General features: G+C 37.6%; 3 protein-coding genes across 5 annotated transcripts in view; 1 reads left to right on the top strand and 2 right to left on the bottom strand.

The window, feature by feature from the left end:
• Positions 1 to 25467, bottom strand: part of LOC127442139 (uncharacterized) — a 439805-nt gene that overhangs the window by 43373 nt on the left and 370965 nt on the right. The gene's annotated exons all lie outside the window — the stretch shown is intronic.
• klhl18 (kelch-like family member 18) lies at positions 53 to 17517 on the bottom strand. Its single transcript, XM_051699962.1, has 12 exons — positions 17361 to 17517; positions 13163 to 13293; positions 12893 to 13033; positions 11637 to 11835; positions 8565 to 8725; positions 7867 to 8003; positions 7541 to 7763; positions 7248 to 7352; positions 4184 to 4295; positions 1423 to 4063; positions 324 to 389; positions 53 to 243 (listed from the first exon to the last, which is right to left on the bottom strand). The coding sequence occupies exons 1-10, from the start codon at positions 17493 to 17495 to the stop codon at positions 3677 to 3679; spliced, it is 1731 nt and encodes a 576-aa protein (XP_051555922.1). The 5' UTR covers positions 17496 to 17517; the 3' UTR covers positions 53 to 243; positions 324 to 389; positions 1423 to 3676.
• The window catches only part of nrbp2a (nuclear receptor binding protein 2a), a 46664-nt gene continuing 41932 nt past the window's right edge, over positions 20736 to 25467 (top strand). For all 3 annotated transcript variants that reach the window (XR_007897444.1, XM_051699960.1, XM_051699959.1), the window contains exon 1: positions 20736 to 21251. Coding sequence is in view for 2 of the 3 variants with exons in the window: in XM_051699960.1 (XP_051555920.1) it covers positions 21132 to 21251 (120 nt within the window). In the remaining variant the exon portion in view is untranslated. The remainder of the gene's footprint in view (positions 21252 to 25467) is intronic.

Genomic DNA, 25467 nt, shown 5'->3' with positions numbered 1-25467 from the left:
TATATATATATATATATATATATATATATATACACACAAGTAATCTAATTTAAGGTTAGACATCATAAGCATACACAAATATTTCTTTAGATTTGGAGACAGGAGATTTCATTGCAGTCATTGCTGTGATTTTGTTGGGTCCCCAATGACAGAGAAGCATCCAGCACAGTAAGGGACCGGTTTCTTTGTATTAGCAGCGCTCCCTCTTTTCAGACGGGACCCCAGGCTGCTGACCCTCACATCCTATTGAAAATCAGCACAGCTGTAATATTCTATGAATATATGGGTCTCAGTGTGTCACAATATAGAAACATACTTCTCACCTCCAGGTTTCCTGGTGTTACACTGTCTGAAGGGTTTGCATCTGAAGGCTGGATCAGTTGAAGTGTCTATATGATAAACAACAAAGGATCTGCATGTTATTACAATGTTATTCCTTTTAACAAATTTTTACATTATTGGTAATATCTAAACTTAAGAGTACAGAATTCCAGAAATGTCATATCTTTAGTATTAAAGGGATTGGACCAGCGTTAGTTTTAGTTACACTACCGGTCAAAAGATTTGAAACACTAACTTATTCTTTATTATTATTTTTTTTTTTTAATTTTTTTTTTTCACATTTTAGAATAATATTAAAGTCATCAAAACTATGGAATAATATAAATGGAACTATGGGAATTATGTTGTGACTTGTGAAACAAAATCCAAAATAAATCAAAACTGTGTTATATTTTAACATCTTCAAAGTAGTCACCCTTTGCCTAGAATCTGCAGACATGTACTCTTGACATTTTCTCAACCAACTTCTTGAGGTATCACCCTGGGATGCTTTTTAAACAGTATTGAAGGAGTTGCCATCTGTGTTGGGCACTTAGTGGCTGCTTTTCTTTATTATTTCAAAAACTTTTATTTATTTTTATTAAATTTTAGTTTTATAATGAAATAATATGGTAGCACAAATATATTTTTGTCTACAAAACTAATTTCAAAAATGTAAGCATACACCTTCAGATCAAAAGATTTTTAAGATCATAAGAAACATTTCAGTCAAGTGTTTCAAAACTTTTGAGCAGTAGTGTAATAATGACAAATCTATTTTGGGGTGATATATCCCTTTGAGTTCAAGTTAGTATTTAAAAAGATTGTTTTCTAGATTAAGGATGTTTCTGTAATATGGCTCAGGTTACTAATGTATACACAGTGAAAATGCATAACTGCAAGTGGATCTTCAAGCCTTGCAGTCTCATTATTAAATATCATGATCCATTAAAAAAAAAAACATAGCAGGACGAAGGGTTTGGTTTCAGGAGTTTAATAACACTAATGTTTAAATATAATTCATGAAGAAATTTCTGCAATGCATTCATGCTAGTATGTTTATTGGGTCTCTGTGTAAAGATTAAAAAACTTTAGTATTACCTTTTGAAGAGTCTCCATGGGAAAAGCTGTTGAGTAGTTAATCACAGAGATGAGCAGAAAGACTGCTAGCATTCTCATCAAGTTCCCAGTCATCCTGCACTCACACACTAACAGCAGGCACAGGTATGCTGAACTAAAATACCACCCAAACAAAGGGTGTGACAAAGTTGTTTTGCATCACAGGGAAAGTGACGACACCAGGCAGAATTACATTCATAAAATCAATGTTTATTAAAGACATTTAAGAATTATGTGAAAAAGAATATTTTAGTCACACACAAAAGATTTCGGTTAATGCCAAAAAGGTCCTTCAGGTTAAATGGAAATGTTTTTACAGGTAATAGGGCAACTGACTTGATCTTTGTCCCTGTTAATCTCTCTCATCTCAATCGGAGGTAGCTGGAGAATATTTTAAAGAGAAGATTCATTGATCCATATATATCCAATATATATATTAGATTATGGAAATCATTAGATTTCCATAAATGTAAATTTGATTATCATTTCTATGACAGATAAACTAATATGTGCAATTCTATAAAAAGAGAAAATAATTACAGCTAATAATAAATTAGAGACAAAAAACGAATTATTATAGAAATAGAAATACTGCACCACAATTGGAAGTTAATACAAAATAAATCATAAAATTAAATTAGCAGAGATATGCAGTAATGGTAAAAAGAGAAGGAAAAAAATATACCATGTTGAATTCACAGTCAGTAATCCCAAATTCAGATTTGTGTTATTTGAAATGTAAAACAAGTAATGTCTGAGAAAAATAAAGAAAACTAACTGAAAACGTAATGCTCCATACAGTCAGTCCCTTAGTCAATAAACACTTTTTTTTTTTTTTTTTGCACAAACATGAGGGAATTATTCCATTTAAATCACCTGTCTGCACTCATACTTCCAAGAGGACTTAATGACACAAAGGCAAAGTCCAGAATGCACATACGTATCTGACAAAGGTCATATCAAACTGTCAAGTTCACTCTCCCTCTTTCTGGTATGTGTGCTGATTCTCACAAATACAAGAAAAATATCTAGAAAAAAAGAAAAAGCAAAAAGACATAGGATGAGATCCACCAATCCATTTCATAATCAGTCAAAACCAATAAGGAAAGAATTAAGAGCTGGTGATCTGCTCTCCCAAAATCAACAAGATCAATATACAAAGTGAACCTGATCAAGAAATACTATTTTTTTTTTTGTTTTTTGTTTTTGTCTTCCTCAAAAGTGGGAATTCAAGTGAACCATGTGTACAAAATGTATCAAAATGTCGACCCAAGTGAAGAGGAAATGGTTCATGGCACATCTAGCAGATGTTCTGCACAGATACATCAGTTGCTCACAATAGATTTCCATCATGTTCGTCAAAACAGCAACATTCATAACAAGCAATTTCCCAAATCAAATGCTTAGAACTTCTAAGTAATAAAAGTTCTTGATTAAATATAATAAAAATAACTTTGTAAGATCTTAATTATCCTTATTAATTATCTACTAGATCAGACTCTCCCAATTATGGCAGTGGTTAACCTTCTCCTGTCTATAAATCAAAAATAGCTTCCAGTTTTAAAGAATAACAAGTCGATCTATATACTATAATATTAGCCAAGAACTGATGCTTTAAAGGAATAGTTCCCCAAAAAAATTTTGTCATTTACTCCCACTCTTGTTGTTCAGAAGTTGTATCACTTTCTGTTTTTTTCCCGTAAGAAAGGGATATGTTATGGCATAAGTCACCATTCACTTTCATTGTATAAAAGACACCAAAATTACCTGTTTACACTAAGAGAGACAGTCGTACTACTACAGTGCAAAATATGTCAGACATGAGAATGTTTTTTTTTTCACCCAGTTAGCACATTTTTTTTGTTCATGTTACACTCTATTTTTACTACCAAATGCTGTTTGTTGTTTAACAGAAGTGCAGCCCAATTCTGGGAGCTTACACCTTCTTGATGCTTGTGAAAGTCCTAGAATGACCTCATTCCAAAACATGTGTGTAAATTCAACATTTGGATGTCAAATGAACAAAACAGGATTTTATTATGTCACCATCAAAGGTGTACTGGCATTTCTACGATAGGCTTTTCTCAAAATGAAAGCCTGAATTATAGTACCTTTGGTGCAAACATATGTTTGGGACAACACATCATGATGATTAATGCCTCTTGTTAGATCACCCAGTACAGTTTTTTTTTTTTTTTTTTTTACAAGCAAAAATGTCCTTTGGGAGATTGTGGTATTAAGCAGGTTGCAGGGGTATACAGCCAATCCCTACCCCACCTTCATGGCACACCATTGGTGCCATAAAAGTCCAATGGTTTGTTTCTGGGTCGTACATCTCCAAAGAGCTGAGATTGGACTGTCCGTCATAACCTCCCACTGCATAGAGACGACCACAGCTTGCCACCAGAGAAACACGGCTGCGCCGAGTGTTCATGGCCACTAGGTGGCTCCACTGATCAGCTACTGAGCTGTACACCTCTGCTCCACTGAGAAAGGCAGAGCCATCATAACCTCCTACCACATAGAGACTGCTGGCCAAGGCTGCAGCACCATGCCGACAGCGTTTGTTCATCATGGGAGCAACAGGGTGCCACGAGGCTGTATGCTGGTTGTAGTACTCCATCTAGTGGCAGATACATTAAACAACAACTTTGCAGTGGTGTGTGAAAACTCATTAGCATCATATTTAAAAATAAAATATAAACGAAACAACAATTTAGTCAGATAAATAATGCATACTTACCGTATTGAAGATCTGTAGACCATCATGACCACCTGATACAAATATTCTGCCTTCAAAAACAGTAACACCAGCAGCACTGCGGCTTGCACTCATTTCTGTAACTGTCGTCCATCTGAAAACAAAGAGATGCACACATGCAACTTCAACTTCGAGCACTTTCATGTCCCAGGGGTTGATTTTAAATAAAACAAACAGATTTCCATTTTTTTTCTTTTGGCTATATGAAGGTCACATTGGAATATACCAGGTTCAATACAAGTTCAACTCAATCGACAGCATTTTTGGCACAATGTTGATTACCACAAAAATTAATTTCGACTAATCCCTCATTTTCTTAAAAATAAAAGCAAAAATCTGGGTTTCAGTGAGGCACTTACAATGGAAGTAAATGGGGTCAATCCGTAAACGTTAAAATACTCACTGTTTCAAATGTATTGCCACAAAATGTAAACAATAAGTGTTAACATTATTTTAGTGTGATAAAATTGCTTGCTTACCTTTTCTGTGTAAAGTTATAACAAATTGTACAACTCTGTTGCCATGATGATGTAACGTTGTAAACACTAAAACCCTAAAACTACTATAAAAGTTATGATTTATACAAATTTACAGCTCAAATAACACATGCATTTTTATAGAAGATTAATGCAAGTGCATTTGTAAAATTCTAAGCTTCACATTTCTGTTTAAACCTGCAAAAAACTGGCCCCATTCACTTCCATTGTAAGTGCCTCATTGTAACCTAAATTGTTGCTTTTTTTTTTTTTTAAAGAAAAGGAGAAAGAAGTCAAGATAAATTTTTGTGGCAATCAACATTATGCCAAAAAATGCTTTTGATTGATCTTAACTTATACTGAACCTGGAATATTCCTTTAAAACTTATTTGGAAACTTATTTCCAGGCCTTCGTCGTTTATTTTTGGTACTTTTCAAATGCCTTTTATGTGCAGAATTTACTGTTTAAGCCTTGACACAGACTTTCAATATTTAAACAAAAAGTATATATTTTTCAATTTAAAAAAATAATTCAATTGTCCCACAGTCATTAAAAATGTAATTTCCAACATGGAATTATATTAAGCACAATACAGAATTTGAGATGTGGTGGAAATGTTTATGACGTTCAGAAAAAAATGACATAAATCTCCAGTGATACATGCACATACACTGTTGGATGAAAAAAATTGTGAAAGTGTGAAACATGTATTAACGAGACTTTACTTTCTAGAATCCCACAGTTCAAAAAATGCACGAAGTTGAAGAAACACCCATATACAGGTGCATCTCAATAAATTAGAATGTCGTGGAAAAGTTCATTTATTTCAGTAATTTAACTCAAATTGTGAAACTTGTGTATTAAATAAATTCAATGCACACAGACTGAAGTAGTTTAAGTCTTTGGTTCTTTTAATTGTGATGATTTTGGATCACATTTAACAAAAACCCACCAATTCACTATCTCAAAAAATTAGAATACATCATAAGACCAATAAAAAAACATTTTTAGTGAATTGTTGGCCTTCTGGAAATTATGTTCATTTACTGTATATGTACTCAATACTTGGTAGGGGCTCCTTTTGCTTTAATTACTGCCTCAATTTGGCGTGGCATGGAGATGATCAGTTTGTGGCACTGCTGAGGTGGTATGGAAGCCCAGGTTTCTTTGACAGTGGCCTTCAGCTCATCTGCATTTTTTGGTCTCTTGTTTCTCATTTTCCTCTTGACAATACCCCATAGATTCTCTATGGGGTTCAGGTCTGGTGAGTTTGCTGGCCAGTCAAGCACACCAACACCATGGTCATTTAACCAACTTTTGGTGCTTTTGGCAGTGTGGGCAGGTGCCAAATCCTGCTGGAAAATGAAATCAGCATCTTTAAAAAGCTGGTCAGCAGAAGGAAGCATGAAGTGCTCCAAAATTTCTTGGTAAACGGGTGCAGTGACTTTGGTTTTCAAAAAACACAATGGACCAACACCAGCAGATGACATTGCACCCCAAATCATCACAGGCTGTGGAAACTTAACACTGGACTTCAAGCAACTTGGGCTATGAGCTTCTCCACCCTTCCTCCAGACTCTAGGACCTTGGTTTCCAAATGAAATACAAAACTTGCTCTCATCTGAAAAGAGGACTTTGGACCACTGGGCAACAGTCCAGTTCTTCTTCTCCTTAGCCCAGGTAAGACGCCAGGAGTGGCATAACAAGAGGAATACGACAACTGTAGCCAAATTCCTTGACATGTCTGTATGTGGTGGCTCTTGATGCCTAGACCCCAGCCTCAGTCCATTCCTTGTGAGGTTCTCCCAAAATCTTGAATCGATTTTGCTTGACAATCATAAGGCTGCGGTTCTCTCGGTTGGTTGTGCATCTTTTTCTTCCACACTTTTTCCTTCCACTCAACTTTCTGTTAACATGCTTGGATACAGCACTCTGTGAACAGCCAGCTTCTTTGGCAATGAATGTTTGTGGCTTACCCTCCTTGTGAAGGGTGTCAATGATTGTCTTCTGGACAACTGTCAGATCAGCAGTCTTCCCCATGATTGTGTAGCCTAGTGAACCAAACTGAGAGACCATTTTGAAGGCTCAGGAAACCTTTGCAGGTGTTTTGAGTTGATTAGCTGATTGGTATGTCACCATATTCTAATTTTTTGAGATAGTGAGTTGGTGGGTTTTTGTTAAATGTGAGCCAAAATCATCACAATTAAAAGAACCAAAGACTTAAACTACTTCAGTCTGTGTGCATTGAATTTATTTAATACACGAGTTTCACAATTTGAGTTGAATTACTGAAATAAATGAACTTTTCCATGACATTCTAATTTATTGAGATGCACCTGTATATATTAGATTTGCCAAGACACATTTTTTTTTTCTTTACACTGCAGACAAGCAAAACTAATCCCATGATAATTGACCCTGTATCTAATGATGTCTATGCCACTGGTACAAACACATACAGACACCTAAAAGCATTGTTTAACAGTCAGCAGGATGCTTTGGCTCTAACAAACTGGGCATATTACATTGATCTTAACATGTTTCCTGATCTAAAGAATCTCTGACTTACCTGTCAGTCTCTGGGGAATAGCACTCAACTGAATTTAGAGAGGATTTCCCATCATATCCGCCACAAACATATATATGTCCATCAACCACAACTGTTCCCATTGCACTATGCATATAGAAGAGAGGGAGAGACCAAAAGCAATTGAAACATCCCATTTAACTCAAATTTGGTACAGACCCTCAAAAGTCAAGTTATTTCATGATCAACAATAAAATAAATAGGCTATATATATTTCCCTCACATCTACTAAGACAGGATAATGTGTTTAATATGAAAATGTAACAATTTCTAACCTGCGTTGAGTATTCAGGCTTGCAACTTTGGTCCATGTGTCAGTTTCTGGGTTGTAAACTTCTACAGTTCTAAGCCGTGATTGACCATCATAACCACCAATAGCATAAATCAGTCCATTTACAACAGCAACACCCACTCGGCTTCGGGCTGTGCTCATATGTTGACATCGCTCCCAACAGTTTCCAATGGGATCAAATACCTCCACAACATTTAATGAGTCACCTGTAAATAAAACACTGACTTAACAACCACTCACTGAAACATTTCTCACTTCACAGTAATATCACATGAGGTTTCTAAAGGGAAGTTAGGAGAAAGATGTCACCAGCACTGTTGAGGCCCCCAACTGCATAGATTAGGCCTGCAATAGACGTGCAACATCTCTGTCGGGTTTTGTAGGCTGGGAGGTGGGGTCGTCGCTCTGGCATGAGATGGTAATCTTTTGCCTCATCAACAAGATCCCTGTTGGGAATTAAAGTCAAATGCAAGTTGACTTCACATCTCAATTCAAAGATATCTCTAGAAATAATATCTTCCAAATTATCCTGTATCTTGACAAAGCCAACATACTGGTATTCTATAGACTTGGTTCAAAATCCCTAAACCAAGACCAAAATGTATGACCGAAACTCATCCTAGAGCTTTAAAACTACATCCACCAAACTTGGCACAGACATTTAGACTGTTCTGACTCAGGTTGCTATGACTTTTCTAACTGTTAGGAATTAAGTTTTTTGCACAGTTGACAATCAAAAATTCTCCAAATCCCAGATTTACATTGACTGAATATTCAAATAGGCCAAAACTGTCAAAAAGATCTATCATCCATTCATCCTTCCATCCATCCTTTAAAGCAGCATTTATTAAATTTCAATGACTTCAATGAAAAACACAATTTTAAAATCCCCTGATATTTAAAGGTTCTCCATGAAAGTGGGAGCCCTGAATTAATAAAGAATATGTTAAAAATATTTAAGGGAATCTATTTATATGGCATAGGTTATTTATATGAAATAAACTGGCCTGCATTTGTGGCAACAGCGCACAAGCTCATCCTGTTGAACGCGGTCAGCCAGGAACTGAGGTCGACACAGAGGCAACCGCGTTTTAGACAGCAACTCCGGTAACTGTGGCTCCCGATCTTCACGTGCATGTCTCACCCAAGCAAGCACAGCCTCAAACACCTACAACCAAAATACAAGAGCAATATCATGTTTTCCTTTTCTAATGGCATGGCACAATGGAAATATGTGGTTACATTAAGAAAAACACTCAAATCAGGTACCATAATTAACCCTCCTATGGTCTTCGGTGTTTTTTGATCTGAATCAGTTTTGATGATTTAATAAAAATTTGTTTCCTTTATCTGAGCGGTACAAGACTTGGTGACTTTTCCTCCACTTGCCATCTGAATATACAAAAAACATTTTTATAATAAATTGGGCATGATTTGATATGTCTAAGTGGTTGTTAAAAAACAAAAGCGACACCTTTTGTCTTTGCGGTCAAACTTGACCGACCATTGAAAATGAATGGGAAAGACCATAACACAGAGCATTTTTTTAAATCTGTCAAATACAATCAATAAATCAGCCACAATGCAGAAAAACACACCGAAATTAAAGGCTGAGGCCATAAAACATCTAGAGTGCAAAACATTCATACCCACTCTCACACACACACAAAACTGAACCAGTGATAATATATATTTAATATAAATATATATTTTTAAATTTGTCAAATAAAACCAATAAATCAGCCAAAATGCTAAACACACACACTCAGAAATGAGGGGGTGAGACAATAACACACCCACAATTAGGGATGTAACGGTTTCAAGGTTTCACAATATACCTCGGTTTTAAAGCAGACGGTAATCTTCTCATTGATGGTATTGCATAAATATAAAGAACTTTTTTAACATCCAAATCAGTTTAATTAAGATAGAATCAGCGACATTTACAAATCATCATATAAACTTGCCTAGATAAAATAAGTCTTTAAATTGCACCTTCATTCTACGGTCTCAATTTTAAAGGTGACATGCAGGTGTCGTGAGTGCAGCGTATCATAAGCACATCAGATGTGCGGCATGAGCAGAACGCAGCATGAGTGCAGAACGAGCACATCATACAGACAGATGTGGAGAAGACAGTGGCAGCTCACAAGACCTGTGACAGAGGCAGCCATGACACAAATATATGATCACATACAGTATATGAACATGTGGAACTACTAAGTAATGCAAATGTCTATTTTACAGCACACTGATACAAGGGTTGCTGCAGAGTTTTTAAAATCAAATGTAAGACTTTTTAAGACCTTTTTCCAGACCTGAACAAATAAAATTAATACCATTTCCCCATATCAAAACAAACCAACACAATCTCAAAATAAATCATGTATCACAGACTCTTACTTAAACAGGCAGGGGCACACATTCAACATGGCCTTAACACTGATTATCAGTAAAACAGGGTAGGCTATATGCAAGTTTAAAATACTCAAGACATGTTTTCCACATATATCACATTAAAATTGGTTTATGTGCCATTACGTAAATAGATACAAATTAGAGATTGACCGATATTGGATAGTGCTGATTCGATAGTGTCAAAAGAAAGCCAGTTAATCTGCCAATATTTTTTTTTTTTTTATTGAAGCCAATATATTAAATATTCTAAGTCTTTTCTTCATGTAATGGGGAGGCCCAGACAGAGGCTACAAGAGTCCAAATTTAATTAAATTCCAGATGCACTTTATGGTTGGGAGGACAGATTTGATTAATAGCGTGGAACTTTTAACTTTAAAATACACCAGGGACTCTTATTTTGAAAAGTTTGCGCTTCACTTCTTCCAGCTGCTCATTCAAACAAATAAGGGATATAAAACGTGTACTCCTACAATAATCTACAACATATTACAATATAAACAATTAAAAGTAAACATTGTCATATTTCATCAACACTACATCATCATCAACAACAGTTGATCTTTAGCCCCCGCGTGCCTGGAGAACATACAACAGTGCCGCGTTTTCACTCTGAAGGACGCAGCACATGCATTTATTTAATTAAATCATATTATTTTGAAGTTTGATAATCACATTAGGTCATATCACGATTCCTGTCTTTCCGCCCCCAAATTTTAGACCTCTTTAAATGACAATTAAGACTTTTGTTGTATCATTTAAGATTTTTAAGACTTTTTATGACCTTCAATTTTGGAAAACTGAATTTAAGAAATTTTAAGACTTTTTAAGGATCCGCGTGAACCCAGTATTGGAGTGGCCATCACAAAGCCCTGACCTCAATCCGATAGAAAATTTGTGGGCAGAACTGAAAAAGCGTGTGTGAGCAAGGAGGCCAACAAACCTGACTCAGTTACACCAGTTCTGTCTGGAGGAATGGGCCAAAATTCCAGCAATTTATTGTGAGAAGTTTGCGGAAGGCTACCCAAAACGTTTGACCCAAGTTAAACAATTTAAAGGCAATGCTGCCAAATACTAACAAAGTGAATGTCAACTTCTGACCCACTGGGAATGTGATGAAATAAATAAAAGCTGAAATAAATCATTCTCTCTACTATTATTCTGACATTTCACTTTCTTAAAATAAAGTAGTGATCCTAACTGACCTAAGACAGGGAATTTTTTCTACGATTAAATGTCAGGAATTGTGAAAAACTGAGTTTAAATGTATTTGGCTAAGGTGTATGTAAACTTCTGACTTCAACTGTATATAAGTGTAGGTTTTTACTGTATTAAAATTTCATAAATTAGCTTAAAGGTAATATTGAGAAATGTACATGTAAATAAGATAAAAATAGCATAAATTCCCAAAAGAAGTGAATTTTTTTTTTTATTATTATTACTTAAGGGAAGAAGAAATGGTATCATTATTATCATCAAAAAAAAAAAAAATTACACCTTTGCTCTTTCTGGTCAAAAATGACAGGGAGGACCAAAGGTAGGGCTCATTTATTAAGACCATAAAAGGGTTAAATACAAAATTTACTAAATCTACTTCCATTCAGTTTTCCCTTTAATGCCACCTTATGTGCATTACTACAGTAAGTCTGCAAGAGATCTCTGACCTGTTCCTCTGCTTGGACGTTGAGCTCATCGCAGCCCACAAGCTCAAGCACCTCCTCCGGCCGAAGTGCCAGGAACTCCTCTGACACGGACACCTCCACAAAGTGTTGGTGAACAAAGCTGTTTGTTGCATCATAAAGAGTGGTGCACATCATAGTCTCTGCAAACTGTCGTACACCAAGGCAATTCTTTGGATGCAGCCTGAAAATAAAGAGTATGTCCAAGACAATGTGTGTGAATCAATCGTGTATCACTCCAACACTGCATTGGTGTGCCATAACTTGGGCTAGGCCTGTCGCAGTAATTACATAATCATCTAAATGTCATTATTTAAAGTAATCAAGATTACTTCACCTAACCACAATCATTTTGCACTAGGAGCAGGTAAATCCTAGTGGAGTAATACAAAATCTGTGCACTGTGACTTTCAGAAGTTGTGCAGCAGTAAAACAATCAGATTAGGACTGGCGATGTTTTGACAGCTCTTGCAATTATTGTGCACAATATACAAAAGATGGTCAGTGTCAGGTCTGTTTGAGGATGGGACTCGTCAATTTGCTGGACTTGCAAGAGAAAGTGCTGGTCAAAGGTGCTAATTCCACAAATATATATAAAAAAAATAAATAATTATAATAATCTAAGCACCCATCACCCCCATTGAATTTGCAAAGCAGGCTGAATTAGTCAACCACAGCCCATTCCTGTTAACAAAGTCTCTAAATATAAATGTGCCAGAATGGCACAACACAAAATAAAAGCACCCCGTCAACACAGTTAGAAATTAGCAATAAAGGAAATTCTGCAAAAAAATGAAGATCAGTTGCGTCACATTCTGGTTGTTATGTTCTGCCTGAGGCTAATTTGTTTACAAAGCCTAATGTAAAGCAAAGCATACTGTACATTGTATGTATCAAAGTTCACTGTTAATAAATGATTTCTTAAGGTGTACACTCACTGAGTACTTCATTAGAAACACCTGTACACCCACTTATTTATGCGATTATCTAATCAGCCAATCGTGTGGCAGCAGTGCAATGCATAAAATCACGCAGATACAGGTCAGGAGCTTCAACCATAAGAATGGGGGAAAAAATCTGATCTCAGTGATTTCGACCATGGCATGATTTTTGGTGCCAGACGAGCTGGTTTGAGTATTTCTGTAACTGCTGATCTCCTGGGATATTCACGTACAACAGCACAAATCTGGATTACACTGAATAGGGATTTATGAAGAAATTAGTGTTTGTTTAATCTGTACCTCTGTTGCAGAAAGGAGCAGCAGGCATCTTTGACATTCTGAAGCTGCATGAAACTGGCCCCAATCAGGAGAGCCTGGACGTTCTGTTGGTCTATAGCTATGTGTCCATTGTAGGCAAAATTTATTAGTGATTCAAGTGCACTGTGAATAGAAGCAACAACAAAAAAATGTTTTTTTATAAAAATATTAATATCTTACACAGGACTTACAAACAACAAACAAAAAAACATATCTAGATATAAAGTGTCCCATTAAATTTTGGCAATTTACCTGGGGTCCATGCCCTGCATTACGATCTCATCCTGCTTGCATTCAACCATGTCATTGGTGAACATGGCATGGAAGTACGGAATTGAAGCAGAGAGGACTATCCTATGAGCACTGAATTTATGCTCTCCTACCTTCATACACAAAGACAGATACACAAACAGGTCATTTCATTTACACAATATAAAAAAATGTCTTGGATCAAATCTTGAAAATGCTTCATGTGACATTCAGAGACAAAGTATGAGTATAGCTAGCAAGATATTTTTTTTAATTGAGTGCCAAATCAAGTGATCCCTCTGTCCAAATGGACACCATTCTGAAGAAAAAAAGTAGCAGAGAATCATATATATCATGCACATGGTAATAACTGCAACAGTGAGCCATCAGGAAAACCTGATATACTGAAATGTTTCCCCAATCCTCAGCAATACAAATAACTTGTAGTATATGTGAAATAAATAAACCAGCTGTCATTCAGCGCAAACAAGTTATATGCAGGTCAGGTAAAATAGATAAAGTGGACTATCGTTCACTGTGACCCACATAAAGGGCTGATGATGCAACAGTACAAGCACAGCAGCAGAGCAGAATGTGAGCACAAGTTTCAGATTAGACATAATTCTGCTTTATACAGGGGCATGATATATACACCAATCAGCCACAACATTAAAAACACCTGCCTAATGTTGTGTAGGTCCCCCTCATGCCACCAAAACAGCGCCAACCCGCATCTTAGAATAGCATTCTGAGATACTATTCTTCTCACCACAATTGTACAGTGCGGTTATCTGAGTTACCGTAGACTTTGTCAGTTCGAACCAGTCTGGCCATTCTCTGTTGACCTCTCACATCATCAAGGCGTTTCTGTCTGCAGAACTGCCCCTCACTGGATGTTTTTTGTTCTAGTAAATTCTAGAGACTGTTGTGTGTGAAAATCCTATGAGATCAGCAGTTACAGAAATACTCAAACCAGCCCATCTAGGTTGGGGGCCTGGGTAGCTCAGCGAGTACTGACGCTGACTACCACCCCTGGAGTTGCGAGTTCGAATCCAGGGTGTGCTGAGTGACTCCAGCCAGGTCTCCTAAGTAACCAAATTGTCCCAGTTGCTAGGGAGGGTAAAGTCACATGGCGTAACCTCCTCGTGTTTGCGATTAGTGGTTCTCGCTCTCAATGGGGCGCGTGGAAAGTTGTGCGTGGATCACGGAGAATAGCATGAGCCTCCACGTGCTGTGAGTCTCTACGGTGTCATGCACAGCGAGCCACGTGATAAGATGCGCGGATTGACTGTCTCAGAAACTGAGGTGAGTTACTATGCCACCATGAGGACCTAGTAAGTAGTAGGAATTGGGCATGCCAAATTGGGGAGAAAAGGGGATGAAAAAAAAAACAGCCCATCTAGCACCAACAATCATGCCACGGTCCAAATCACTGAGACCACATGTTTTCCCCATTCTGATGGTTGATGTGAACATTAACTGAAGCTCTTGACTTGAATCTGCATGATTTTATACACTGCTGCCACATGACTGGCTGATTAGATAATCGCATGGATGATTGTTGGTGCCAGACATGCTGGTTTGACTATTTCTGTAACTGCTTATCTCTTGGGAATTTCACACACAACAATCTCTAGAATTTACTCATAATGGTGACAAAAACAAAAAACATCCAGTGAGCGACAGTTCTGTGGATGGAAATGCCTTGTTGATGAGAGAGGTCAACAGAGAATGGCCAGACTGGTTCGAATTGAAAATATCTACGGTAACCGCTCTGTACAATTGTGGCGAGAAGAATAGCATCTCAGAATACATACATTGGCGCTAGGGGGACCTACACAATATTAGGCAGGTGGTTTTAATGTTGTGGCTGATCAGTATATATGTGCTGAAAGACAAGGATTTATCGTAAAATGAAATTTTTTTATGTCAAAAATTCAGAACTTGAAGTTTGAAGCAGCAAAGTGGAATGAAGGGGAGTCATTTTATAACAATGTTACAGGTTCTGGTATTAAAGAGCATGGAATGTAAATCTGAAGGGGTTATGATCCCATTAGTGTACAGACAGACACAACTGTAGGAGCACTAAGCTTAATATATGTATATGAATATATAAACATGTTAATGAACTGCTAACTAACAGCAAGATTAACTCCCTTAATTAAAATTAAGGGATAACATAATTAAGATTCACTTAATTCTACCCTTGCAAATAAGTACTGGTGGTACTATGGTATACTGATGGTATCAGAGAATACCATGGTACTTTGATATGTAGGGTACAATTGGGCTAAAGGCACACCTTAAGGAAAATTTGCTTTTCTTTCCTGTCACAAAGTGTATCAAGTTCGAAAAAATACACTTCTTTTTATTTAATATTGATGAAGCAATACAATGAGAAGAAAAAAATGACATAATAAATAATAAAGGAATAATTCTTTTTTTTTTTTTTTTTTTTTTAAAGGTGATAAGGGAGACTTTTACCCCACACTTGAGTTAAAAGGCCCCCGGGTGGGGTAAAGTGATATCTTGTAATATAGGGACAGTAGTTATAGGGTAAAATTTGTCAACTTAGGCAAACACTTTTGAGACAGCAAGATTTTTCTCCCCAATTTGGTATGCCCAATTTCCAATGTGCTCTGAGTCCTCATGGTGGCGTAGTGACTCGCCCCAATCCGGGTGGCGGAGGACGAATCTCAGTTGCCTCCGCGTCTGAGACGTCAATCCGCGCATCTTATCATGTGGCTTGTTGAGCGCGTTTCTGCGGAGACATAGCGCGTGTGGAGGCTTCACACTATTCTCCGTGGTATCCACGCACAACTCACCACACGCCCCACCGAGAGCGAGAACCACATTACAGTGACCACGATGAGGTTACCCCATGTGACTCTACCCTCCCTAGCAACCGGGCCAATTTGGTTGCTTAGGAGACCTGGCTGGATTCACTCAGCACACCCTGGATTCGAACTCGCAACTCCAGTGGTGAGCAAGATGCTTTTTTGAGTAACAAATTAAGATAAAACTTATTCAAAATAACTACTTTAGAAAAGGGTTTACCATTTTAGATCAGACAACACATTTTTCACAACAAATCTATTAGCCCCACTTAAGAAAAACAATGTGTTTTATAGGGGCACTTTTTTTTTCTTTTTTTTTTTACCCCAAATACCATCCTTTTAATTAGTGGACAGTTATTAAAAAAACTTTTGATTTAATCACCTTGAACAAAACTGTAAATGATAAATAAGTATTTCGGCTCAAAATAAATGTCATAATTTCAGGGATTTTCATTATCTACATATATTTGCAAAGTTTTAAAAAATATTTAATATTAGATCAAATTACCTCAAAGTCAATCTTTAGACATCACACGCAATGATCTCATGGATCAGGAATATTTAATTTACATTATAGTGACAAACAGGTGTTAAGGAAAGTACTGTGGAAGTTTTTTGTTGCTGTTTTTGGTAGAAAATAAAATCAAAAGTGCCTTTTACTACGGAGGGGCCTTTAGCACCGTTATACACTACCATGGTTTTCAAATAGTACTCTAAAGTACTTCCAAGAACACCATGACAACCAATGGTAAAACCATTGCACATCTCCAAAAAACAACAACAACAACAACAACATGGTAGTACCATGGTACTTCTGCAAGTCAGTCAATCAAAAAATAAATAAGTACCAGAACTACAAAAAAGATAACCAGCTTAACCCAATATGTCTTGAATGACTGGTTGTCACAGGTGTTTCTACTCAAATCAGCTTGACATTAACACATTAGGCATAAAAAAAGTTCATGGCCAAAACTTTGTTGTTTCCAGTATATCTTCAGGTAAATGTAAATAGTAAAAATAACAACAGCATGTCGTTATATCTTCTACAGTGCTTTTGTAGTCTAGATTATGCTATACATCCTAAAGTGTGCTGCTGAGGATGATGTTAGCTCTACATGGCTAACTACATAACACTGGATTGACAATACTCCTGCAAAGGTGATATAAAAAGTATAATGATCAATTTCAGGAGCTGTTTGCAACAAGAGACCATGGAAAACACCGATATGAACGACTGACAACCTTTAACAGCTCTTCTGCTAGCAATGTCTGTACTTCACTAGCCTCTCCCATGCTGACAGCCCATTGCTACTTGATTAGCATTTCACTAGACAATTCACTCTTAACAAAGGAAATAACAGTACTTTTAGGGTAACATCACAGAGTTTCCCTTGTCGCCGGATCTCCTCCATCACTGCATATCCACGAGATGGTAAATCGGCGACAGAAAAATGCATCAAATCTTCTAATTCTTCAAAAATCGTGTCACCCATCGTCATTGATGGACTGAAAACGATACTTTTTGTCCAAACGGAGATGCCGTAGCTAGAGCTGTATTATTACACTGGCCCTCCACCGGAGGTGGATCATGCAGGGGCCAGATAATGCTCAAATCTGATTTATATGGATATACTTATACTAGTCGTGTGATTGTGTGTGTCTTGATGAAAACAAGCTAGAACAATCTCGTATGACTGAGCAGTTTGAAACATGGGCGTGGGCCCACCCAAAATATTAGAGATTATTCTTTGACTTCAAACATATGTTTATAAAATGCATAAATTCTGATTTCTGAAAGTGTGAAATAACCTTTTGAATGCACCGCTTCCTCTGTTGTTAAGGAAAATTTGGTACAAAAAAAAAAAATAAAAAAATTGAGCAAAAACTTGGCACATCAATTTTTATTGAGGCCCACCCAAAAGTACTTTTCTGGCTACACCCTTGGTACTGTATCTAGGCTATCTTATCTATGCTGTCTAGCTGATTGTATCTAATACCTTAAAGGTGTGATGGTTTGTCTAGTACGGTAAAGGAATAGTTCAGCAAAAAAATTTAATTCTCTCATCATTTACTCACCCTCATGCCATCCCAGATGTGTATGACTTTCTTTATTCTGCTGAACACAAATGAAGATTATTTGAAGAATAAGCAAGTGAATGGTGACCAGAACTTCGAAGGTCCATACGACTCCAGTGCTTTAATGTAAGTGCAAAATCAGGTTTAAAGTAACCAAAATGTAATGTACATATGGTGAAATATTATAAATTTTTTATCAAATCTAGACAGACCCATTTCCAGCAGCCATCACTCCAACACCTTATCCTTGAGAAATCATGCTAAATTGCTAATTTGGTACTAGAAGATCACTTGCCATTATATCAGACACAGTTGAAAGCTATTTGGTTCGTTAAATGAAGCTTAACATTGTGTTTGTTTTTGAGTTGCCACATTATGCAATAGACTGGAATGTCTTAAGGTCAATATGAGGTCAAAAAAGAAACAGCTTTCTCTAGAAACTCATCAGTCTATCATTGTTTTGAGGAATCAATGCTATACAATGCTTGAAATTGCCAAAAAAAAAAACCTGAAGATTTCATACAAAGGTGTACAATACAGTCTTCAAAGACAAAAGACAACTGGCTCTAACAAGGACAGAAAGAGATGTGGAAGGCCCAGATGTACAACTAAACAAGAGGTTAAGTACATCAGAGTCTCTAGTTTGAGAAATAGACGCCTCACATGTCCTCAGCTGACAGCTTCATTGAATTCTACCAGCTCAACACCAGTTTCATGTACAACAAGAAAGAGAAGACTCAGGGGTGCAGGCCTTATGGGAGGAATTGCAAAGAAAAAGCCACTTCTGAAACAGAAAAACAAAAAGAAAAGGTTAGAGTGGGCAAAGAAACACAGACATTGGACAACAGATAATTGGAAAAGAGTGTTATGGATCTTAACCCCACTGAGCTTTTGTGGGATCAGCTAGACTGTAAAGTGTGTGAGAAGTGCCCGACAAGACAGCCATATCTATGGCAAGTGCAACAGGAAGTGTGGGGTGAAATGTCACCTGAGTATCTGAACAAACTGACAGCTAGAATGCCAAGGATCTGCAAAGCTGTCATTGCTGCATGTGGAGGATTTTTTGATGAGAAGTCTTTGAAGTAGTTTAAGAAGTTCTGAACATTTTTTTCAAATTGTAATAGTAATTTTTCACGTTATTACTGTCCTGACTATACATTGTGATCAGTTGAATGCCACTTTGGTGAATAAAATTCCAAATTCTTTTCATAAGAGCAAAATCAAAAAAGAGGAAAGGAAATTATGTTAAAATGCTGTTTGTTGATTACAGTTCAGCTTTTAATACTATAATTCCCTTTAAACTCACCACCAAGTTGGAGGACCTAGGATTTAGTCCATCTTTGCGTCAGTGGATCTCCAACTTCTTGACTGACAGGCCACAAGCAGTAAGGGTGGGCAGACATGTCTCAACCCCCCCTCACCCTCAGGACACACAACCCTGGGGGGCTACAGAGTGTTCTAAGCCCCCTGCTGTACTCATTGTACACTTATGACTGTGTGGCCACTTCCAACTCCACTACCATTGTCAAGTTTGCTGACGATACTGTTGTGGTAGGCCTGATCTCTGATAATGACGAGAGGGCCTATCTGCAGGAGACCAAAGGCCTGGAGGACTGGTGCCAGGAGAACAACCTCCTTTTAAATGTCAGCAAGACAAAGGAGCTGATAGTGGACTTCAGCACAAAGCAGGCGAGGAACTACCACTCCATTATGATCAACGGGGCCGCAGTGGAGAGAGTGGACAGTTTCCGATATCTTGGCATACATATCTCACACGATCTGTCATGGACCTGCCACATTAACACCATAGTGAAGAAGCCCGTCAGCATCTTTACCACCTTAGGCGCTTAAAGGACTTTAAACTGCACTCTATGGTGCTAAAAAACTTTTACACCTGCACCATTGAGAGCATCCTGACAGGAAACATCACAGCCTGGTTCGGAAACTGCACAAAACAAGATAGACTGGCTCTACAAAGAGTGGTGCGATCAGCTGAGCGCATCACCCACATCAAACTCCCTGACCTGCAGTCCATCTACAGCAAACGATGCTGGACCAAAGCCAGGAAGATCATGAAAGACGTCAACCATCCTAATAATGGACTCTTCTCCTTGTTGCGGTCAGGGAAACACTTCCGCTCCCTGATGGCCAAAAAAGAGAGAATGAGAAGGAGCTTCTTTCCCCAGGCCATCCGTGTCCTGAATCAAGGTCAACACCAGGACTAGTTTCTATTCAACACCACACACTTGAAGCAATATTAAAATTTTTAATTGTAATGTAATTTTTTTTTACTTCTATTTCTACTCTCTATCTATCTATCTATCTGTCTATTTTTTTTATCATAAATTGGGGGGAGAAAAGTCGTACCAAGAATTTCACTACATGTCGTACTGTGTATGGTTATGTATGTGACTAATAAAACTTGAAACTTGAAAATCTGTACATTATTCCAAACTTTTGGCCGCCTGTGTGTGTGTGTGTGTATTCACACACATTTATGCAATTATGAAATCCATTTATTATGTAAATGATGACTGAGGTTAAGTAATCTGACATGCACTAGAAGTATTAGCACACGACAGTGGAGCCCTTTTTATGACTGTGCATATTGTCTAAACTTTACGGTAGCAAATTAAAAGGAGGAAATTCAGATAGCACTAGTAGTGGGCCAGTAGGGAAAGCTATACAGAGATGACATGATGCTTGTTGGTCGGGCTCTTGGACATTGACTATGTGTTGTGTAGACTGCGATTGAGACTGTCTGCTCACAGGAGCCTTATCCTTGTTTCCAAGAATCTTTGAGGATGGGATTAAATTCACCATAACGCTGAATATTTTACCGCGCTTTAAAACGGTCACGAATCGTATAATTTAGGAGTACGTTGCAGTACTTTATGTAGTGGACGATTCAACTATATAACGTGCAACAGTGATCGGCAATACTTTATATTTGTCAATGATACATATTTGCAGCTACAATATCGCTGCAAACCTTCAAAGGTCCTGCTGCGTGCTCAGTTGGTCTTAAAGGAGCCGTTACAAGAGCACGCTAGGGTAAGATGACGATGTCCGTACCGGAGAGGATATCGGGGTCCGGGGGCAAAGAGGAGGAGAGCGAGGATGAGAGTGAAATCCTGGAGGAAAGCCCCTGCGGCCGCTGGCAGAAGAGACGGGAACAGGTACGTTTACCACAGCATGGTGTCCAAGGCTCCATAGCAACTTTGCCGTTGTTTCTTTTACACACATGATCGGGCATAAAATGATATAAGTATTTAAAAGACACTGGGAATAACGCTGCATGTAGCCAACATACGAATAGGATTAGTTGTGGGTATTCTCGCGATAAACTGAGCGATACCCGCTTACAGAAGCCCAGTTGGCTTCTTCACATGGACACAGTTTACAGTGATTTGCAGCTGTGAAATCCCGTCTGCACACTGAAGAATTACGTGGTACAAAAAGCAACATGTGTTTAGCGAATCCCACCTAATGTATTGACAAACACATATTTTAAAAGGATATTTGAGAACATTTAAGAAGTGTTACAAGTAGTTTTCTGTCAGGTATTTGATTAAAACATTCGAGTCCACGTTTAGCCCCTCCCCCTCTGCTCACGTACATACAAGCGCACATTTTACTCGCGCATTATTGAGCAATATTAATACTCATTTGTGTTCATATTTGTTTGCTCCTTTTTGTCATTTGAGACTACTTGGGTGCGGAGATGTGTTAAAGTGTTAAGCGCTTGGCTTTTCTTTGAGATAAGTCACAGTGACTGTATTTGAGCCTTATCATTCCTGGCACATGTTCAGTACACGTCACAGGATATTGGCGCGTTAAAACGCCTCTTTTACCAAGTGTTAATATTCCGAGTTCAATACAAGTTAATGTTGATTACCTCAAACATTTATTTTGACTTGGCCCCACTTATCATTAAAAAAAAAATCTGGGTTCCAGTGAGGCACAATGGAAGTGAATGGGACTAATCCGTAAATGTTAAAATACAAACTGTTTCAAAATTATAGCCACAAGACATAAACAATATGGGTGTTAAAATGATTTCAGTGTGATAAAATCACTTACTAAGCTTTTCTGTGTAAAGTTATAGCCAATTTTACAACTTCATTGCCATGATGGTGTAATGTCAACAAACCCAAAAATGACTGAAAGAATTACGATTTAAACACCTTTACAGCTCAAATAATACATGAGTTTTAAAAGAAGAATTAAGTGTTTTTACACAATTATAAGATTCACATTTCTGCCTTTAAACCCTCCAAAAATGGGCCCCATTCACTTCCATTGTAAGTGCCTCATTGTAACTTAGATTTTTGCTTTATTTAAAGAAATGGACGGACGAGATGAAATTATTTTTTTGTGGTAATCAGCATTACACCACAAATGCTGTCGATTGAGAGTAACTTGTATTGAACCCAGAATATTCCTTTAACAGGGGAACTCCGTTAGTATACTAAATAATAATACTAATTAATTCTAATGTTTAGATAACCATGATCAATGGAAACATGTAAATGCTTCATGCTGCAACCCCCCCCCCACCCCCTTTCCCCCCAAATGTTCAAGCCAAATCTACACCCTTGTCTGTACAAGTTTTCCATTTTACAAGCCCTCCCAAGTTTCTCAGAGGTCAGGGGTGATTCTCAACAGGGTGGGTTTGAAATGTAATGTTCTTTTTCCTTGACGCTTGAATACGAGTAGCAACAAAGATCCAACATTTGATAAAAAACAATTGGACAAAGTGGCTGCAGCACAACGTGTAATTATTCTCTCCTTGTGAATAGCCTGTAAATTTTAATAATGTGTGGCCCACAATGTGATTGCATCAGTATTGGCTAAGAAAAGGATAGGCATGCTTGAACAACAAGATGAGAGTTTTGTTTGCATTGAATGTTTTCTTTTCTCAATGAATGACTCTGAGATTTACATTGAAAGGCATGCATGCATCACTGCCTCTGTTTCCAGGTTGTTCGTTTTAGTCTGCGAGTGTAAAGAGCTGTAATGCTGGGAGTTTTGTAGGTGGTTGCAAAACTTTGGCATCAACATTGGCTGTTGCGACAATGACCTTGTGACAGTCAGGATTGCCAGCCACATCTAAAGTGGCTTTTATATTGCATTAAAATCTAGCACACCCTAAATTTCTTGGCAAATAAGGGTTTTATTTTATTTGTAATCAGTGCAGTATAACTTCTGCAGTGAATTTGCTTGGTGATGTTTTGTAACACACAACATGAACTGAGTTGTTTGTTCACCTACGGTTCAGCCTATACAGCCTGACACCAAACATGTGTGAATGAGAAGCTCAGGGTTAAAAAATGACCCCAGGGGAGAACGGTGATGTTTTCTGGCGGTGGCATGTTAATTTTCACATGGCTATGATACTCCGTAAGATTAAGCGAGTCCATGCACGCTGTACATCTGGGCTAACTTGTGGGTTTAAATTGGGTTTGGTTTATTTGCAAATTAGCTTTTATTCTAACTCTTGATCTGTGTTCCATTATGACGGCTATGAATTAGCACATTTTTACATTCCACTGTAATTGAAGCAGTAGAATAGAGCCAGTATAGGAGCGATTTCTGTGATCACAGCCAGCTTGGCATAGCTCTTATGCACTTCTGTTATGCAACTGTTGTCCATCATTTTGCTATTTCTCAGAAGAACCATTTGTCACTGATAGACTTGCTAAACCTAACAAATTTCATCTGATACAATAATCGCACGTAGGATATTTGAAACGTGATGCTTGCCAACGTTTCAGCAGCTGTATTCCCTAAAGTTTAAATCCTATGATAATTAAATCCATTCCCAGGCACTTGTATTGTATTACAGATTACATTAACTGTAGTCAATAGAAAATTGAAAGAAGGGGATTGGAGAAAAGTGTGCACGAGTCTGTTTTCTCCATACGGGCAGATCTGCGCCATTAACACCTTTGTAGCATCAGCACTTTGCTGTAATCTCGGCTGCACTAAATGAGTCATGTCCCAGAGACTAAAAAAAGTCCAGTCATCATCACTTTCCTAAGTTTACTAGCAATAGGAAGAGAATAATTAGCCTATAGATGCAGCACAGTAGGACTAAAGTTCACCAAGTCTCTGTGTTTAATGAGCAATGCTAATTAAATGTTCTAACAGTTAGATCTGTGACTCATGTTTCCAGAGGCAGCTACCTTTCATGGCTGTCTGCACTACTGTGCTGTCATTTACAACCTGCATAAAGATTCAGGCACCCTCATAGACACAAGTCTGCATACACTGCATGCAGAACGTCTCTTTGTCTTGCTCTCCCTCACTCTCTCACTCTTTCTATATCTTTTCTCGTTGACCCTCACAGACCAAATCATTGATCTTATAATGCAGTTCTCTTTAGAATCAATGCTTTACTGGATATTTCATAAAGGGATTTTCCAGGTACAAAACAAATTAAGCTCAATCGACAGCATTTGTGGCTTAATGTTAATTAATACAGAAAAATTATTTAGATTCCTCACTCATAAACAGAAATTGCAGTTACAGTAAGGCACTTACTATTGAAGTGATTGGGGCCTGTCCACAAATATTAAAATACACTCTTTTTCAAAATTATAGCCACAAGACATAAATATTATAAGTGATAACATGATTTTAGTGTGATAATATCACTTACCTTATCTGTGTGAAGTTACATCCAATATTACAACTGTTGTTGTGACGACATAACGCCTGTAAACCCTGAGATCTGGTAGATGCTGTAACACTGGTAAATCCCTGGTTTTATCACACTAAAATCATGTTAACACGTACACAGTTCTTGTGGCTATACTTTTGAAATACTGTGTATTTTAATGTTTATAAACTGTCCCGATTCACTTCATTTGCAAGTGCCTTAGGCCACGTCCACGCTAATATGTTTTCGTTTGAAAACATCTAATTTTCTCTACGTTTTGGCCATCCGTCCACACTGAGACTACGTTTTTGACAGCAAAACTGAGCTTTTCGAAGACGCTCTTTCAAGTGGTTAAATTTGAAAATGGTGTCTTTGCGTTATAGTGTTGATGGGGGGGGGGGAAGGAGATATCTGAAAACGATGATGTATTTGTTGTCATGTGACGCAGTCAAGCAATCAAGATGGCGGCCCATGTTGTGGCGGCGTTATTGTGCCTGCAGTTGACTTTGATGTTGTTGTTAAAGATAAATGTTACTTTGTACAACCTTCACATTGCATTCCTTCAAATACGACGGGAAGTTTACTCGGAATTGTGGTCCGGAGACAGAACACAAGGACAATTGTGTTACAGAGTGTAAATGGAACAGCGGTTTTTTTTTTTTTTTTTTTTTTTCTCTCTCTCTCTCACTCGCATGTGCAGTATGGGGATTTGAGTTTTCATATGTTTCAGT

Source organism: Myxocyprinus asiaticus, chromosome 6, assembly GCF_019703515.2.
Source record: "Myxocyprinus asiaticus isolate MX2 ecotype Aquarium Trade chromosome 6, UBuf_Myxa_2, whole genome shotgun sequence".
In the NCBI taxonomy this organism is placed as follows: domain Eukaryota; kingdom Metazoa; phylum Chordata; class Actinopteri; order Cypriniformes; family Catostomidae; genus Myxocyprinus; species Myxocyprinus asiaticus.
This window is presented reverse-complemented; position numbering and strand designations above follow the sequence as displayed.

What these genes read in the sequence shown, in the direction of transcription:
- klhl18 (XM_051699962.1), bottom strand. Translation starts at nt 17,495, where the DNA reads ATGACGATGGGTGACACGATTTTTGAAGAATTAGAAGATTTGATGCAT. An exon ending in TGGGGGCCTCAACAGTGCTG is followed by an intron (nt 7,764 to 7,866) that starts GTGACATCTTTC and finishes TTTTATTTACAG; the next exon opens with GTGACTCATTAAATGTTGTG. An exon ending in AGCCTGAATACTCAACGCAG is followed by an intron (nt 7,353 to 7,540) that starts GTTAGAAATTGT and finishes CTATATGCATAG; the next exon opens with TGCAATGGGAACAGTTGTGG.